At 41.6% G+C, this 18437-nt stretch overlaps 1 protein-coding gene across 1 annotated transcript in view; it reads right to left on the bottom strand.

Moving 5' to 3' along the window:
* The window catches only part of LOC110040785 (dynein axonemal heavy chain 10-like), a 55149-nt gene that overhangs the window by 9393 nt on the left and 27319 nt on the right, over nt 1-18437 (bottom strand). Inside the window, exons 31-53 of the mRNA XM_089279186.1 lie at nt 18091-18279; nt 17545-17691; nt 16948-17139; nt 16386-16504; nt 15452-15746; nt 14659-14916; nt 13851-14067; nt 12870-13147; nt 11572-11859; nt 10288-10686; nt 9317-9478; nt 8613-8934; nt 8061-8149; nt 7246-7485; nt 6477-6674; nt 5671-6002; nt 5332-5497; nt 4570-4722; nt 3968-4185; nt 3147-3516; nt 2666-2801; nt 1802-2045; nt 770-899 (exon numbers count right to left, since the gene is read on the bottom strand). Of these exons, the coding sequence (XP_089135312.1) occupies nt 770-899; nt 1802-2045; nt 2666-2801; nt 3147-3516; nt 3968-4185; nt 4570-4722; nt 5332-5497; nt 5671-6002; nt 6477-6674; nt 7246-7485; nt 8061-8149; nt 8613-8934; nt 9317-9478; nt 10288-10686; nt 11572-11859; nt 12870-13147; nt 13851-14067; nt 14659-14916; nt 15452-15746; nt 16386-16504; nt 16948-17139; nt 17545-17691; nt 18091-18279 (5142 nt within the window). The remainder of the gene's footprint in view (nt 1-769; nt 900-1801; nt 2046-2665; nt 2802-3146; nt 3517-3967; nt 4186-4569; nt 4723-5331; nt 5498-5670; nt 6003-6476; nt 6675-7245; nt 7486-8060; nt 8150-8612; nt 8935-9316; nt 9479-10287; nt 10687-11571; nt 11860-12869; nt 13148-13850; nt 14068-14658; nt 14917-15451; nt 15747-16385; nt 16505-16947; nt 17140-17544; nt 17692-18090; nt 18280-18437) is intronic.

The raw sequence follows: 18437 nt of genomic DNA, 5'->3' as shown, positions 1-18437 counted from the left end.
ATTATAAAAAGAGACAGAAAGACAGTTTAGCAAACCACGCTTCCGAAATTCAAATGTAGAGGCATTGAGAGAGCCAAGGAATCTTTTCCTCCAGGCAAAAAAATAAACGGAGGACTCGTGGATGCGTCAAATGATGTCGTGTTTGCAGTGTTACAAGAATATTCTTCTTATTATTTAGGAACTGATCCCGGTGAGTGGGTACTCCGTTATATGGGCTATATAGGTATATGCAGCCCTAAAGTGTATGGTTTTTCAACCGTTTTGGTCATAAATAGGGTATCGATTTTGGCCATTTCGGTCGTCAATAGGGTACTAGGGTTTTCACACTCTGGTCTTGAATTGGGTGTGGTTTTTTTAGAAAAAGCTACTTTTCATCATTATCGATAAGATCATCGACAAAAGCCCTTCATAACTTATGTTTAGGGCAAGGTTTACATGCCACAACGTTTATAAATAGGGTATCGAATGTTTGGTCAGGTCATTAATAGGGTAGGGAAAATCGTAGAGTTTGGTCAAAAACAGGGTAAGGGTTTTGGGAAGCGGGCCACACACCCCCACCCAGTTTTTCTGGGAGTACCCCCCCAGGGAATAAAATCTGCCGAAGATCACGGACTGTCTATTCTCGAAGAAAATATTAGGAACTCTTCGAACATCTTCATACCCGTATCAGAAAAGATCAAACTACAGAATACAAGCAAGTTACATTCTATCCGAGATGTGTCTAGCGACTGCGCGCACGACATAACTAATCTACAGAAGAATAATTTACCTCGACAGCTTTAGTCTTAGTGTCCTCCAGAGTCTGAACCAGTTCAACATTATCCAACATGTTCCCCTGAGAAGTAGCCAGCTCACGAAGGAGAGTGTCCTCGAGATCCTTCAACAGTCGTTTGTTATCACTGAAAGAATATGTTATATTATCGGTAAGGTAAGGTAAAGTCTGCATACGAGCCAACTGGCCCCTCAGGCCGGAGCTTATCCCGGTTTCAGTAGCATGAAGTGACTAGGAGTATTTCTACTCTCCCTGGATGGGATGCTAGTCCATTGCAGGGTTACCCCCAGCATTAAATTCGCCGGTACCCATTTATACACCTGGGTGGAGAGAGGCACTGTGAGAGTTAAGTGTCTTGCCAAAGAACACAACATAATGACCCCGGTCAGGGCTCGAACCTAGAACGATTGATCCGGAGACGAGCGCACTAACCATGAGGCCACCGCGCCTCCCATATTATTGCTAAACAAGCACAAAAACACCAGAGCTGCCTGACTTGAGAGTGCATGATAATTCAACCTTATTGCGTGTAGTTTAAAATTTTATCTGAGAATCTGGCGATACTTCAAAAGAACACCTTCTAGGTGATTACTTTCTGTATTCTCATCAAGTGTCTGTTTGACAATCTATTGATGTTGTAAGGAGAAACTGGTTGTTGAACACTCCGTAACCGATCGAGGTCTTACGAGTGAACCTGATTGAATTATCAGGTTTTGTAGTTTCTTTTCCTACCCTAACCCTAACCCTAACCCAAAAGAAGGAAGAGACAGTCTTTTTCGTCAATTCTAAGATAGCTATCCCTATGAGTCTCCTATAAACTTAAAGAGTAGAAAATGTGAGCAAAATGAACAAAATTTAATAACACAAAACGTCAAACAATTGACTTCATTTTTATGAACCGTTTTGACTTTTGGTTCCATTTGTCCGTGACAAAAAAGAACGTTTACTGTGTGACTACGAAAAGTTTATAACCAAGCCACATAAAAAAAAAAAAAAAAACAGAAAACATTTCTATTCGTTTTTGCTGACCTGGTTTCTTGAATGAGTCTTTCTCTCTGCTCCTCAAGCTCCTTCCTCTCAAATCCCACAATAACACTCAACAGCTGGTCCTCCAGTCCTTTCATTGTCACTGTGTAGTTCACCACCATACAGCGACTAAAATGAGTCGGAGTGTACTTGGGGTTTGACAGTTTCGTGTTGAGGTACAGACGGAAACTGGGGTCATAATCCACTTCTTTATCTCCTAGCACGACAAACTCCCGACCCGGCTCCCCTAGAGGGAAAAAAAACGGCCTAAGAGTTAATCGGAGAAATGAAAACGTCACCCCACCCCACCCCTCCTCTCTGCGTGAAAGACATCCGGGATTCAAGCCGCGGACGAAGCTTTACAGAGTAGTTCCTTTGGTTGTTGCTAGCTTAGAGACTTTTCGCGCCCGCGTTACAGGCAAACCAAGACAGTATACTGTTTTCTGTAGGCCACATCATCACTACGATATTTTCTGACTAGCCTCTCGAATTTGAAGAATAAGTAAAGGAATAAGGGATTTGTAGAATAAGTAAACGGCAAAACGGCAGTAAACGGCAAAACCAGCCAAAAAACAACAAACAGCACTAGCTGAATGTTCGATCTAATAAGGCTTTACTGCCTGCAGTCTGGCTCAAAAATTACTTCAACGCCATCAAAGGCATGATAGTACAGATAATTTGACGTTTTGTCGGCATACTCCACTTTTTATTCCTATAATCTAAGAATATTCACAAGAATATTTTCAGCCTAAAATCGGCACAAAAATAAGAATATTCGGCATGGGCCAGAAAAAAAAGAGTGTAATCATAGACCATAACGATTACGTTAAAGGATATATAAGTTTCTGGTAGTTTTATTTTGGACACCTTTGATGTTCTTGTCCAGCACGTTATCGATTACAGGATCAATGTACTCGTCCACATCTTTGAACAGAATAGGGAAGCCATATTTGATGGCCAGCTCCAGTTGTTTCAGAAAATCTGGATCGTTGAAAGTTACAACCTGAAAAAATAATTTTGAAAGAAATGTCAAAAAATGCGAGACTTCTAGTGGAAAGACCACGTCGATCAACCTACGAAACAATGACAAACACCCTGATGATGACAAGAAATCGAAAACGTTCGGAATAATAAGAATTTTTCTAGTTTTCAGCTTTGTATAGATTAGAGGATATTAGATGGCCGCGCGGAGATACGAAATTTTTGTTTGGGTGAAGATCTGAAGATATCAAATCAACCGCGCTATATTTTTTTAATTTTCCCTTGACTCAAAATTCCCTGACTTTTCCTGGACCTTGGAGAATTTTTTTCCCTGACCATTTCCTGACCTGTGGCAACCCTGCCTCACCTTCAAATTGTTCTTCTCCTCTTTCTTCTTGATCCAATTCAGAGCCTGCTGTTGTGGATCTATACACAGTGGATACCGGCTGGCCTGTGTGGTCAGGATACCATTCTCGATGGACAGTTCATCCGGGGGGAGCCCCTCAGACGTCCATCGACTGATCTCCACATCGTTAGTAAGGAACGTATCCAACTTGAAGGGCTGACTCACAGGGATGTCCCGGTTGAGGACATCCTTCTCCCACTCCCCCCGGAGCATGTCCCGCCGGAAGTCCCAAGTAAAGGCCCCAAGGTAGCTAAGGAAGGCCGAGGCCAGGAGGCAGTCACCCAATAGACGGACCCGTTGTCGTTTCAGCTCCTCAAGGTCTTCGGTCCATCTGGGGAAAAAAAAAAAAAACTTTATTACTTTTTGTAAAAGAAAAATTCATATCTGTTGTGTCCGTTACATTTCAGTCCTTGTATAACGAGCTAACCTCGGGAAACCAAACACGTCAAAAGAAATTTCTTTTATGAGACATCTAGCAAACCCTTAAATCGCTAAAACGTCTGTGTGATTGGTCGAAAAACATCCTCTAAACCTTTTTTCACATTTGAAATTGGGCGGTGTTCCAAGACCTTATGGTAAACCCCTTCTGTTTCAATCGCTGTTTCACTGCTAATAGCTTGAACAATTCCTTTAGATTGAAGAAGGTCTATACGGGAAAATTCTGGCCACATTCAACAAACGTGTATTTGGTAGCGTCTAGAGCCCAGGTATTCGCAGCCAAACAAAAAAGCACATCAGACCTGAAATTTGCTGCTAATTTTAAAATTCCATGCTGTATTTACCGTATTTTCTCAGATCCCAGACCCGAGATGAGCTTATCGGCTGCTATTAATCGTCGTTCCATGATCTCCGCCTCTTCCAGTAGACTGGCCCGTTCTCTCATGGCGGCATCGTACTTGTCGCCCAGATTCTTAAGTTCCTCATCTAAAGCTTTCACTTCCTTCTCTATCTTCTCAAGTTCACGCTTGCTTAGAAGGAAATTCCTTTCCAACCTGGCCACCTTTGGTGAAAATGATCAGCAGAAAATTAGGCGATGGCAGAGATTTGACAGATGGACAGTTACAGTAATAGCCCATTTCCGAGTTCACTTGTGCCTCTGTTTCAAAACGAGTCTTCGCGCAAAAAACCTTTTATGTGAAAATAAGTTTGATTTGCATGGAAATGAACCTGTAGGGCGGACACATTTTCATATGAATGGTTTCGCACGAAGAATCATTTTGACAAAGAGGCAAAAGGCAACTCGAACAAGGGTGCGGCGCTGTTACAACAGGCAACTGTATTTAGCACCTTACAAGAAAAGTACCAAGAAACATTGCCCAGTATACTTTAAATAGTTAAAAACGTCACGACCAACCACACATTCTACTGCCTCAGTTTCACCCACCTTCTCTCTCTTGGGTTTGATCTCTCTGGCCACTGAGCAGTATCCCAACACAGCAACCACGAACTTGAGCAATCCAGCACCTGCCTTGCTGACTTCCTTCATCTCTTCGACTGTGATATTCAGTTCTTTCAGCATGTCACGACAGCGACGAACCTGAGAAGATAAGGCAGCGTTAATATGGAGGCAAAAACATAGCAGAGATGTATTTTTTCATAGATTCACAAATGTCCTGAATTGTCCTAGTAAAAAGACATTAATCGTATCTTGATAACGTGAACTTAGGTACGATAGATATGCTAAAAAAGACAAAATTGGTAGACATTTCAGCATAGGTGTGTATCTTTCGAATAGCTGTAGTTTGAACATTTCAGGAAACTTGTTGTTTGCGCTTTTTCAAATTTCCGATCACAAATTCGGTTGTTCTTTTCATACCTGCCACCGTTAAAGCATGATTAGGACACAATTTGAGCATCTTCCCATTCGTCGTTATGGCAGTCTATTAGTCAATGAAATACGGGGTATGTCTGCGTGAAATGGCCTTCAAATATATATTTTTTCGACTTGTGTGTAGTTGCGGGAAACTTACGAGTCCATTCGGCCACTCAACGAAGTCTCTATTCAGGTTCAACTTGCGGCTACTTGTGAGTCCGTTTGGCCAGGGCTTAAGCCAGGAGTATTTTAATTATTGACCACGTAGGCACATCTCTGTTACCAAAACAGAGCAATGAATCAAGTATCGTCAATTTAGAGAACGCACAGTACCTGAGGGGATGTGATACCATCCACGTCCATATCCGTCAAGCTCTTCAGGAAGTTCGCTTCTGACATCATTCCCTTGGCTTGTTTCCAGGACACCTCCTTGTAGCCACGCATAACCACAATGCACTCGGACACCATCTGTACCGCACGGGGGGGTTTGGCGAATGACCTTAAGAGATAAGAGGGTAGAGAAAGATTCTGCGTCAGAGAGAGGGGTTAAGCACTCGGTAGTTCTCGCGAGGAACCTCGGTTCCGAGAATTGACGACAAGACGGAGTACAGGCTTCGGTAATTTTCGTCAGTTATAATTTCCTGCATGGATAATTAAAACTCTGTGGGCTACCTGATCTCAGTGACGTCAGACTTGTCCAAATCCTGTAAAGCCAGTTTGGCCTCCTCTAACGCGGGCAGGGCCTGGGCAAGAGCCTCCTCAGCTTCGGCTTTCTCTACAACGATCTCCTTATTTTGCTCGGCTATCTCTTCTCTCTTGCCCACCGCCATGGCTTTCTTCTCGTTAGCTTGTTCAGTGGCACGCTGGATCTCCAGCAGCAGTTTCTCGCAGGCTTCGCTCTTCTCTGTCACCGCCACTTTCTGGATTTCCAATTTTTCATTCAGTTCTTTGAGTTGTTCGCTAGCGGCCAGCAGTTTGCTCAGGCCTCCATCGAGACGATGACACTGAAATAAACAAGGAACAACGTTCTGAACTAAGGAAAAAAACCCACTGTCAGCAATACAGAACTGTTACGAATTTCACCACCAGACGTATAATGTACCAAACAAGAAAGACCGTGTTTGACCACATTTCCAAACACCGAGAAGAGAGTTGAAAATACAGCGCGTACCGGTGTATTTTTGACGAACTTCGAGGTGCTTGGGAATGTGGTCAAACGCTGTCTTGAGTGTTTGATATATCTTCTCAACCGAAACTAAAACTAAGGAAAAAACGGAGAAAAAAAATCGTAAAAATCTTACGTCATATCCACTACACCATCGGGGCAACCACACCCGACTAGTATGCGGGGAGACGCGGATTCGAATTCTGCTCGGGACAAGAAGTTTTTCTTTCATTTCATTTCAAAAGCCGCTTGTAAGTTATTTACTTCTTTCCATCATTGTTTAGAAATGATATGATGACATAAACGCTCTTACTTGTTCTAAGACGAACTTGTCCTTCTCTTCCAGTAGCTTGTTGTAGGTGTTGATGAAATCCAGGTAGTTCTTGGGTGTGGTGTAGTTGACTCTCCTTAGCTTCTGCAGGAATGTCTTACTGAACACGCCGACAGTCTGATGGACATACACCACGTGGTTGACGACGTTTTCGCGGTGCTCGTCGGGAATCTTGTCGTTCTAGAAATATGTAAGACAGCGCTTGAGTAAACTTTTTGCCAGGTAAGACATTTCTTAATCTTGTTACGCTGTACTTAAGTCCGTTTCCACGCAAACCATTTCTTTCTGCGCTCAAACAAAGGAGTCGTTGTGAAAAGAGTTCCATGGTTGCCACAGACATCACTTTTCAAAATTCCCTGACTTTTCCCTGATAAAAACAGCATTTCCCCGACCAAATCAATACATCTCAGATCTAGCAGCAGCTTCTGGCCTCAACTTACAGCTGTCCTTTCTACTCCTTTATTAAGACAGCTAACTGAGTTTTCAAAAAATTTTTGACGTTGAGATCACAGTGAGCCCAAATGTTTCTTCCAGCCTTCAACGGTATTGAATAAGCTGTGATAAATTATTTCAATTTCCCCTGACTTTTCTTCAAAATATCAATTTTTCCTGACTCGAAATAAAATTCCCTGACTTTTCCCTGACCTTGAACAATTTATTTTTCCCTCTGACCATTTCCTGACCTGTGGCAACCCTGAGTTCATTAGCGCTACCTTCAATAAGATACAAGCGCCAATCTAAGGTAACTTACATTCTCTCCCAGAAATACCGAGGCGACAGCATGCAATGCCTGTTGTGGCCAGGCCGTGAACCAGTCAATACTGCAGTTATTGACCAAGCCAGGGAAGTTACGGCATCGTGTCCTGAGGGTCTCCCCCACAGGAGACATGGCTAGCACGATGTGAAGGTTGTTCGCGCACTTGTTAACAAAGTACTGCCAAATAGACTCCCTTGCGGGTGGTACTCCGGCCTTGTTTGCCTCGTCTCGAACCTGCAATAGCAAGGAGGAAAAATAAGAATTACCTCTGCTATTCAACCAATGAAGTTTCAAGGCAGGAAGAACAATCTCGCTGGTTTGATTCAGTTTCCTCATATCACCCAATCCCCTTCCTTGAAAATCATTTGGGAGTTAAAGAAAACCACGACGGCAACGGTAATGGGAACGTCGCTAAACAAAAGATTTAATGAGGAAAACAATGGCTGTGCACGTGCGTTATAATTCTTGGTACATTTCTTTGCCGTCCTCTGCAAAACAACAACGTGAAATGACCAAATTCTGCGTTGTCTAGAGAACGTGAACCACGACGGCTAGTTTTTTAGATTAGTATTTCGAATTTATCCCAGATTAAGTGTCGTAATAATTTTGACAGTGATAAACAAAGTAATTGACTTAAGAGAACTGCGAGATTCGTAGGTAAAATATAAATTCATTTTTTAATCGACGTTGCCCTCAACGTCGCCGTTATGGCTACTAAAACGCCCGATTACCGCACCCTCTATGCAGATGCGCACCAAGGTCATCACATGTAGAAGTTAGGCCCGGCGATAAACCGTGGGAATATTTACCTGGCCAATGATCCCTTCTTTCTCGTCATCAGGGAAAAGCGCGGGAACCATGCCTGACGTCAGCATGTTGTTAATGAGCTCGAGGAATCCTGGGAATGGAGTAAATCAGTTACACATCTTTACAAACAGAGAGCAAATAAACAATTTTGACGAAGAACTACAATTAACTAACATTTGTTAATGACAGAATGTTCCTGATTTTTTCACACTTGCCCTAAGCTGAGTTTAAAGTTTTTATTCCGCCAAACAATTTTTGACCAAAATCTTTAGCAGGAAGTCTTAACTTTTAAAACTCAACTCAGTTCGGCGAATCGAACTTGCGCATGATTTTTATTTCGTTGTTACATATTCTTCAGTTACCTATAAAAACTCGGAACATTGTTGAGCAAACACAAGTGGAGCTGCTTCATGCATCAGGTCTGTCTTTCTAAAGAAAATTCCATTTTCACTTTCAAAGCAAGTTAATGCGCGTCACTTACAAGTCACCTCTCCATTATTTTTCAGAAGTATAACTTTAATATTACGAATGTTGTTAAACTTGAAAATATTTACCTTCTTGAGCAACATGAGCATCAGTAAACAAGAACACCATTTTCTTGTTTTCCAATCCAAGTTTCGAATAAAGTCCCTTCAGGTCCTCTCTGAAAGAACCCTCGTCATACCCTCGAGTAAGTGTGATCTCAAACACCTCGCACCCAGCAGAAAAGGCGCCTAACTTGGTGAGGGACTGTTTACCGCTGCCCCCTACTCCCACCAGTAGAGCGTGACCTTTCTCCATGCGGATCACGCGGTGAACACGTGTCAGATGCTCGATAGCGTCATCAAAGAGAACAAGGTTCATTGGGACGTGGTCCATGTTGTATTCTTCTAGGATCTGTAATTAGAGAAGAGGAAATATTATGTCACAAAACTTAACTATCAATCGTTAGGTTCATTAAAGGCTAAAAAAAGAGGGAATCAAGAGAGAATCCACCAGAAGTTCGAGTAACAAGTGCAGAAACTTTGTACCAAGATTATTTACATCGTATTGCAAACTTGTGTGCGACTGTTTAAAATATCTCTTCAAAAAAAATATATCATTTCTAGCAACACCAAATGTCAAATGTCCGGTGATAAGCCCCTTCGGATATAAGCCCATTTAAACACCCTTACGGAGTTGTGTAGGCCCAGGGCTTATAAGCGGCATTTTACAGTATATGACAATTAGCGGTACATGAAAGGGAAAGGGAAATGCTGAACAGAAGTAGATTACCAACCTCATCAAAAATAGCTTTGGCCGCTTCATAATCCACGATATCCTCATACAAGCGAGGATCTTCAGTCAACGCATTGCGATAATCTCCAAACAGGATCGGTTCACGATTGACCATGTCCACATAGTTTGTGAAGTTCTGTTCAACCAGTTCCTCGAGGTAACCCTGACAACAGGAGCGAAGGATAAGCAACGCATAAGAAAATTGAGAGTGCAGAAGTCCACTAATGTTTCATTTTTACACGGACATAGAGAGTTTTGACCAGTAAATAAGAGGAGTAGGCTACTTAACAAATAGATTCCACATTGCCGTGCGTCTGTTCAGTAATAGATCACAGATGATGTCAAAATGTGGTGAGAACAAAAAAGTGACACACGATCGAGGCGATAGCCGAGGGTGTCACTGATGTTCTTACCACAGTTGCACATCTTCTGTGGTCTATTACTGAACAGACGCACGGCTTCATGGAATCTATTTGTTTTATATAGTAAAGAAATAAAAAAAGAATGTTAATGACGTCAGCTATGCGTCTGTGCTCCACTAAATCATAAGAAAGACCCAATCAAAACGCGAGAATAATTTGACTTATTATATAAAGAAAGAAAAAGCATACGGAGGACCGGTCGGTAATCCTCCAACTCAACCATTGAGCTGTCAATTTACGGCGACGGCGAGCAAATTCTGGGAACAGGAACCTTTACGATGGAGGATGGCATTCACGCTCGAGTTAGAAAAACAGAGGGATTTTTACAGGCTAAAAAACCAATAGGCCATTTCCAAGTTGCCTTTTGCCACTGGGGCAAACCAAGCCTTCGTGTTAAACCATGAAAATGTGTTCCGCCTACAAGTTCATTTTCATTCAAATCAAACTCAAATGACGAACGAGGACTCATTTCAACACAGAGGCACAAAGTAACTCGGAAATGGCCTATTCACTAACAAGTATTAAAATCATCTCATGGCTTAGAACTTACGTTGACGATTTTCTTGTCCCCCGCACTGGTCAGACGATCGTAGAACACTCGGAGACACTCGTTCTTCCACAGTCGTACAAACTGCCCGGGATTGTCAAACCTGTCGGGTGTGCTGAGGCACAGTCCCTGGGTGACGCGGGACAAATCCCGCAAGTTGAAAATGTAGTGAAACTTTGAAGGTGTCGGTGGCAGGTTTTGGATAATCTTGTGATACAACTCCAGCGTGCAGGAGGTAATTTTGGAAGTTAACTCTCTAACTTCTTTCTTGAAGGGTTCTAGATGGCCGTTAAGGATCGAGGAGTAGATTTTCGTCAAAGATTCTTGTGAAGGGAAAGTGACGTTGAAGACGCTGAACAGAGAAATGAAGCGCGGGTCTACTTCATTGCGGCCACCACCAGGCTGAAATTAAAAGAAACTAAATATAAGATACAGAAAGGTGAAGATATGGCATAATTATTGCTTTGAAACTAGGGTGTGTGGGAGGCGCTGTGGCCTCATGGTTAGTATGCTCGACTCCGGATCGAGCGGTCCGGGTTCGAGCCCTGGCCGGGGACATTGCGTTGTGTTCTTAGGCAACATACTTTACTCTCACAGTGCCTCTCTCCACCCAGGTGTATGAATGGATACCGGCGAATTTAATGCTGGGGGTAACGGCGATGGACTAGCATTCCATCCAGGGGGGAGTGGAAATACTCCTATTTGCTTTATGCTACAGAAACCGGAATAAGCTTCGGCCTGATGGGCCACCTGGCTCGTGTGCAGACTTTACCTACAAGCTTGTGTATGGGGACAAGATGTATCGAGACGTGGAATATCAAAATGACGAATGAGCCAGATTAAACCGCAATCTTCAGATACCGACTGACAGTCATTTTAGCATTCCAAAAACAGGACGGAGAGCACAGTGGCAAAACTGCATTACACTACAGGAAACCGGTCTCGGGAGGGCAACAACTAAGGAGGGAGAAATACAGCTACTGGCTCTTGCTCTCGTGATCAACTCGATAATGACTTACCAGCAAGTTATATTGTTATGAGCCTGAACATTAAAGAGGACTAAATTTTTCGGAAAATTATCGAAGAATTTCCAATTTCTATGAACCAGTCAGAGATGGCTCAAATGGCAGGTAAATTTCTCCTGTAAGAACAAGTCACCCTACTCTTTGACCCCCCTACCAACGACAGCAGATGCAGCCAGTTCTCAGACCCTTGAGTTTACATGTAGGGAGACATTTCTCTGTCTCAAACGTTAGATCTAAATAATCAGTTGTAAAAACACCGTACCTTTCCCATGGCCGCCACGAAGCCGATATCCCTGAAGTTCTTCAAGTTGAGTTCCTTGCCTCGGTCGTACATGCCTCCCCTCTCCAGCAGCAGTTTCAGTAAAGCGATTGGCTGTTGAGTTCCGTACTCATCCACTTGAGGCATGTTCATGTCATCCATGAACACCAGCAGTCTCTTACCCATGGGGGGACCGTAAGTGTCTTTTGTCCTCTTCTCTACGTTGGCCTCGAGATTCCGTTGTACGTCCATGGATGTTGTTCGAGACGAGAAGTTGATGTTGAGTAGGAGCTGTTGGTTAGGAACAACAAACAGTAATTGAATGAATAGATAATAACAAAAGCACTTTGCTAGTTTATTATCAAGGCGACATCATCACATAGATCAAAATAACACTATGGAGGCGATTTTGTGGCATTTTTAGTCAAAGCAGTGTTCAATTTATGTCTAAGTACGTTCGTTCGTACACACAATATTCCGAGACCATCAAGACGAAGATATTAAGCACGTCATTGACAGGAGATTAAATCCTCCATAGAAAAACAGATACCAACGGGTAAACAAAGTTCTAAAATCCTCAAACCTAGCATACACAATGCCATTATTACAGGGACAAATAATTAGAGCCAAAATATTGCTTTCCTAGCGCCTAATGGGCTGTGTTAGGTTAGTAAGGTATAAAAATGTACAACCGTCAACCCTTTTCCTTAGTGTATCCTTAGTGTAGCTTAGCTGAATCTTTTTTGCTGCCATTTACTTGACCACGGCGATGTCCAACCAGAATGCTCTTGCTACCTTGGCCACCGCTCATATAAAAATTTTATTTTTTACAACTTTATGTTTCTTAACGTTTTTTTTACCATTCTAATTACTTTATCTATAAAATGCATCTAAATGCCTTGTATAGTGTAAATAAAAGTAATGAATTGAACTAAATTTTTCCTACGGAGGATTGTAATTAAGCTTAATGACTTTTGCTGATGTTTTCACGACAAGATAACGGAATTTCGAAAACGTCTGTCAGACTTTTTCAGTAAAACATTTAAATTACACCTTTGTAATATATTTTATTACACTTTTTATTTATTCGGCCAGCTTGCACAGTAATTCTTAACAAAAATGGACCTCTATATTTTGGTATCCATCAATAAAAATGTCTTTTTTGTTTTGACTTTTCGAAGTCATACACATAATAGTAGCCCTTTAAGGAACCATGTCACGTATTCCATCATTTTCTCTGTAGATGTTTTTGTACATCTCTCAGAGTTCCATTACTTGACAGTTTACAAACACAGACGTACCGTAGAATCTTTGTCCAGGCCCCTCAAAAAGTTCGCTGTCGTAGCAGACTTAGAAGTGCCAGTCTCTCCCACAAGTACCACGGGTCTCTTTATGCTGACCATGAGCTCCAGCAGCCATGTTGTCCTGACAGTGTCCACAGTGGGAACCAAAATCTCCGAGAACTTTTTCTCGGGATCGTGAACGTACTCAGGGATGACGTCGATCCAGGGGACCCAGAGGAGCTTCTTGGAGTCAAAATAGTACTCGAATAACGTTGACTGGGCGCTGGGAATTTCACCTGGACAATGATAACGAAAACTTGAGTGAAGAGAGCTTGCTTTATCAACTTAATCAACTTTATTTATACGGGGTAACACAAAACAGTAGATGTACTGGAAAGCCAGTGGCCCTCATACAAATATTTACAGAATAAAAAGATAACCTATAAGTCACTCCAAAGCATCAAAAATTAATACTATAGGAAGATTCTCACTTATGCAACTATAATATAAAAAACTAAAAGGCGAGACTCACTAAAATATAAAAAAGCAAAGCATTGGATTAAGTCTGATAATTAAAACTAGAAAATCAAAAATTTAGATTATAAAATGGTCCAGATCCTTATAACTGTCCATAAAATGTTTCAGAATGGATTTTTCTTTTAAGCTTATAAGATTAGGTTACGTGGGCAAGCATCATATTCCAGAGGCGGCTAGTTGATACTAAGAAAGACCTTCCACCCTGTCTTCCGTGACAGAAATTGTCACTTGAATATTGTTAACAAGTAATCAAATAATGTTTCCCGTACAATTTGGAATAAATAAGCACTCGTAAATTGTTCAGAAACTACAAATTTCAGTCGTCCTACGGGTTCGTGTAATTTTTTGTAGTCTTTGAAAAATTTACTTGTGCTTATGTATTCCAAATTGCACACGAAATCATTTGATTACATATGAAATTACACCATTACCATAGCATCTAAATAAGCAAGTTCATCATACCTGGTCCAACAATTGTTCCTTCAGCAGGATTTTGAGGCAAGGAAGCGATCCTCTTGACGAACATATCAAATACAGTCCGGCCGTCCTCAAGCAGGCCTCCCCCTAATGACCAGGTCAGCGCTGACAGGAAGATAGCCTCTGTTGTTTCCGAGCCAAGGAACTGAGCGTTTTCTGCAGGGGGGAGAAGTGCATCCAACATCTGCGACAGTTGAACAACCTGATAACGTAGAGAATGAGAAATGGCTAGAAATCGGGGTCAAAAAGCTAAGCGACAAAATATGAATTCTTCTTAGGGTTTTACATATAATTTGTGACATCTTCTAGGGAGAATTTGATTAAGAGTCAATCAAGACTAGTCTCAATGGTCACTACTTGAATCATGGTTGCCACAGGCATCACTTTTCAAAATTCCCTGAGTTTCCCCTGATAAAAATAAGATTTCCCTGATCAAATAAATACAAAATGTCAGAACTAGCAGCGGCTTCCGGCCTCAACTTGCAGCCGTCCTTTCTACTCGTTCATTACGACTGATATGTTTTCAACAAATTTTCCTTCTTCATTAAGGAAAAATATAGTTGAGATCACAGTAACCCCAAATTGTTTCTTCCAGCCTTCAATGGTATTAAATCAGCCGTGTTAAATTCTTTCAATTTTCCCCGACTTTTCTTCTTCTGCTTTTATTGACCACGACGAGACAGGCAATATTTGCAGCAATAGTAGAACAAATAATATGACTTCTCTGACGAAATTATTTGAGCAGAGCCTACGCAAGCTCCCGCTTAGCCTTTGCTTTTGTCACTTCTCCTACCATGTTTAGGTTTGTCAGAGGAATGATAGTCTTCAGTTTCTTTCCTATTTTTCCTTCAACGATCCCTTCCAGTATAAGGTCAATACAGGGCGGCACATATTTCTCGAACAGTCTGTTCAGCTCTTCTCTCTCCTTATCACTCCCGCGGGCGTGATACCATTTCTGCCAGTAGGGATTGTAGCCCAAGTTCTTAGGATCTACGTACACCATACCACAACGGGACACAGTGGCCGGGGAGGCATAACGAAGATCTGCAACCTACACGTAAGTAAACAGTAGAAAACGTTCAGTACCAGAATCCAGAATCTCCATACCACTTGAAGCACAGATTGTATAAGAGATAACAATTGTCTTTACGGATGAACAGGGTATTTAACACGATGACTCACTTGTTTTTATTTATTTTAACATTAAGGAAAAAGCTTCCTCGTGATTCATGTAATATATCAAACTCGAAAGACCGTGTTTGACCACATTTCCAAACACCGAGAAGAGAGTTGAAAATACGACGCGCAGCGAGGTATTTTTGACGAACTTCGAGGTGTTTGGTAATGTGCTCAAACACTGTCTTGAGTCTTTGATATATCTTCCCAATCGAAACTAAAACTAAGGAGAAAACGGAGAAATAAAATCGTAAAAATCTATGCTAATTAAAAGCAGATATCCAAACAACGTCACGGTCATGATTTTCTTTGTTCAAACTTGATGGATTATTAATAAATTTGGGAAGAGATCATTAGAGATCATATTACACACGACGTATACAGCATGAAAGCGATTCAGTAAACATTACCTCAAATAGCAAGGCACAGTGTTTCTGAAGCCGAATTCTTTCGCCATTAGCCAGAGTCAAAAGCCTGTTGTCATCCATGACGGAGTTCATGTTTTCAACCCACAGAGCGTCCACGTCGCTATCGAACACGATGTACTTGCGCTCATTCTTGTCTGTTGGTTTGTTGATCTCACGGAAGATACAGGACAGCAGACCATCCGTCCAGTCTCGTGTGACTGGGTCCAGTGTACCATAAAGCTCCACTACTGTGCATGCTTTGGCGTTCATTACGTACAGTTTGGTAGGGATACTAAGACTGCAGGGAATAGTGGTTCAATGAAATGAGCTGACGGAAGAAAACGGTTTACAGTGGAAGGGGACAGTGGCCTGGAAACAGGCAGAAAAGCGGGCGGGAAGGCTTTGGAAGGCAAAAGAGGAACGAAGAGCACGGAATTTCCGAGAAAGCGCAAAGTGGGAGAAAATGGCAAACTGAACTTCCTTGCACAGTTTTCGGTTGATTGTAAATTTGCAATGTTAGGAGACATCGAGATAAGTTCCATTTGATTTTACCAAGGCGATATTAGTCGATATTAAATACGACGCAAAAAAAGGAGGAAAACTGTTCAATCAAAAATTCTTGTAGCTCTATAGTCCATGTATTCGAAATTGTATGTGAAATTTTATGGCTCGATGTCAGATCCCCTTTGTTAGGACTATTCTATATTATCTAACGGCTTATTTGGAGGAATTTTCTAAACGTGTCTGTGACAGATGGACCTTTTCAGTGATACGGCGGCCATTTTGCATTCTATTGTTTCAAATAGCTATTATGGGATGTTTATGGGGCAAATACATACTAATTTGCCCCCTGAGCATCCCATAATAGCTTTTTGAAACAACAGATTTCAAAATGGCCGCCGTGTCGCCGAAAAGGTCCATTAGCTGATGATCTCACCGTGTCTGTGCCTGTGCTAAGGTGTTGATGACAACAGTCTTTCCTCCTCCAGTAGGACCCACGATCATGGTTGTGTGACGAGTCAACATAGTCTCGTACATTTGAACAACTTTATCAGCCTGTCACGCAATCACACGATGATTAGATTACGTTAGTAACTCAAACTGTCACAAAATATATTACACCAAAAATAATTTGCTCTATAAATGCCCTCATCATCATCATCATCATCATCGTAACCATAAACTTTATTTAACCTCGAATTTACAGAGTAGCATTGCTGCTAATTTCTTCGAGCTACCTGATGTTAGAAATTAGAAATAAAGAAAGAAAAATTACAACAAAGCAGATGTATTTATGCAATATTACAGGACAAAATTAATTTGCGGAAGGTGTTAAAATCTGTAACAGTACGTTCCAGGATTTGGCCGCCAGGCAATTAAAAGAATTAAGGCCATAAGTAGTTGTACATATTTTAGGTAGCCCTAGAAGTAACAAATTCAGTGCTTCAAAGACAAGATTTTGTGCTGCAAGGGAAACAACATAAAGAACATTTTTGCACCTGATGTGGAAGTAGCACATATTTGTTGTCTTGTAAAACGGCTTCCACAGCGTCGTTAAAGTTCGGGTAGCGCACTCTTGGACAATCAAGGCCTGGAAACAAGTCAGCAATGAGGCCGAGAAAGAGTGGTACGTCTTCAAACACGAACTTTGGCAGGTTCATATCACGCAATGCACGCATCAGTACTACATCCTGGAGAGATAACGATAGGCATTAAAAATAATAATAACATTTTAAGCAAAAGACAAGGTTACCTTTCGTTCTTTAAACATTAGATCACAATCGCTGGTAGAGCTTTAAAATGTACGGTATATCAACTGTTGATAAACCACTTAATTGAGAATTGAAAGCATTACATGAATTAGTCTATTTTTCACCTTCCTCGTCAACGTTGTTTTGCACTGAAGAAACGATCCATATCTTGGCAACCTTACACTGTATTGCACACACACCGAACTCGTAATGTGGGGGATATGCCAAATCTGCGTTGTTGCTTGCTGTCTCAAGTAGTTCTGCTCAATACTGTAAGTTTTATCTGTAGAACCCACAAAACGTCAAACAAACACCGCCTTCTTAAATAACTGTGTTTAAACTGACCTCGCTAAGATCAGGAGAGCCTCTCTTAAGCTCTCCTGCCATCACAAGCACGGCCTTCAATGCACGAAGTCCAAAGTCGTAATGAGATTGCTTGGAGAGTTGCCCTGACGCCAGCTTATACAGTACTGTCATCTTCTTGGCAAGGACCTGCATAAAAAGAATGCGTTTACAACGTTCTCCTTATTACACTATGCCCTCTCAAGCTCATAATATATAGATTTAGCCAAGCCTAAAAGCGGAGCTCCTATTACAATAAATTAACCTGGCTCGAGCCTGCGATCCAATCGAAAACCAGTTCCTGGTCAGCGGTCAACTTTACAATATAAACGGAAAACCTCACTGCAAAGTTACGAAACTTAAGTCAAAATTCTCGCTTATCCTGGGTTAGCTTAATCGCGCTTTGAACAACCTGGCCCTGGAGTTCCGCCTTAAGGCATAGATAAATCCATATACAGTCATCACCACAATCGGTTTGCTTTGCAGTTTCCTTCTCTAGTAGTTGACTCAACATTCTTACTTTCTATAAAGTACCATTGCGCCCTTTACCTTAGCCAGTAAGAATCCTTCTGAGAAAAGCATGATCTCACAGATCTGTTGCAGATCAGGTACAATACACATCACGGGTCTAAACAAAGCTTTGACGCTCTCCGGAAGCTCAGTACGACCAGCATAGCCAGGATTCATGGTGACAAAGATTCCCATGCGACCGTCCAATGCTATCTCAGTGCCTTCAAACTGGTAAGCAAAAATGAGAACAAATTAGCTAATGTACTTGTCTAGTTTCAGTCACCCAGCAGTTTTACTTTTAATGGATAAAGGGAATCAAAAGGCAGGTCTCATAATCTAAACGTTCACGTGGTAAGCTAAAGTACCGTAAGCTGCCGCTTACAAGC

Source organism: Orbicella faveolata, unplaced genomic scaffold (assembly GCF_042242905.1).
Source record: "Orbicella faveolata isolate gen_17 unplaced genomic scaffold, um_ofav_v1 contig_47, whole genome shotgun sequence".
NCBI lineage: Eukaryota > Metazoa > Cnidaria > Anthozoa > Scleractinia > Merulinidae > Orbicella > Orbicella faveolata.
Note: the sequence above shows the minus strand (reverse complement) of the source record. Positions and strands in the feature narration are given on the sequence as shown.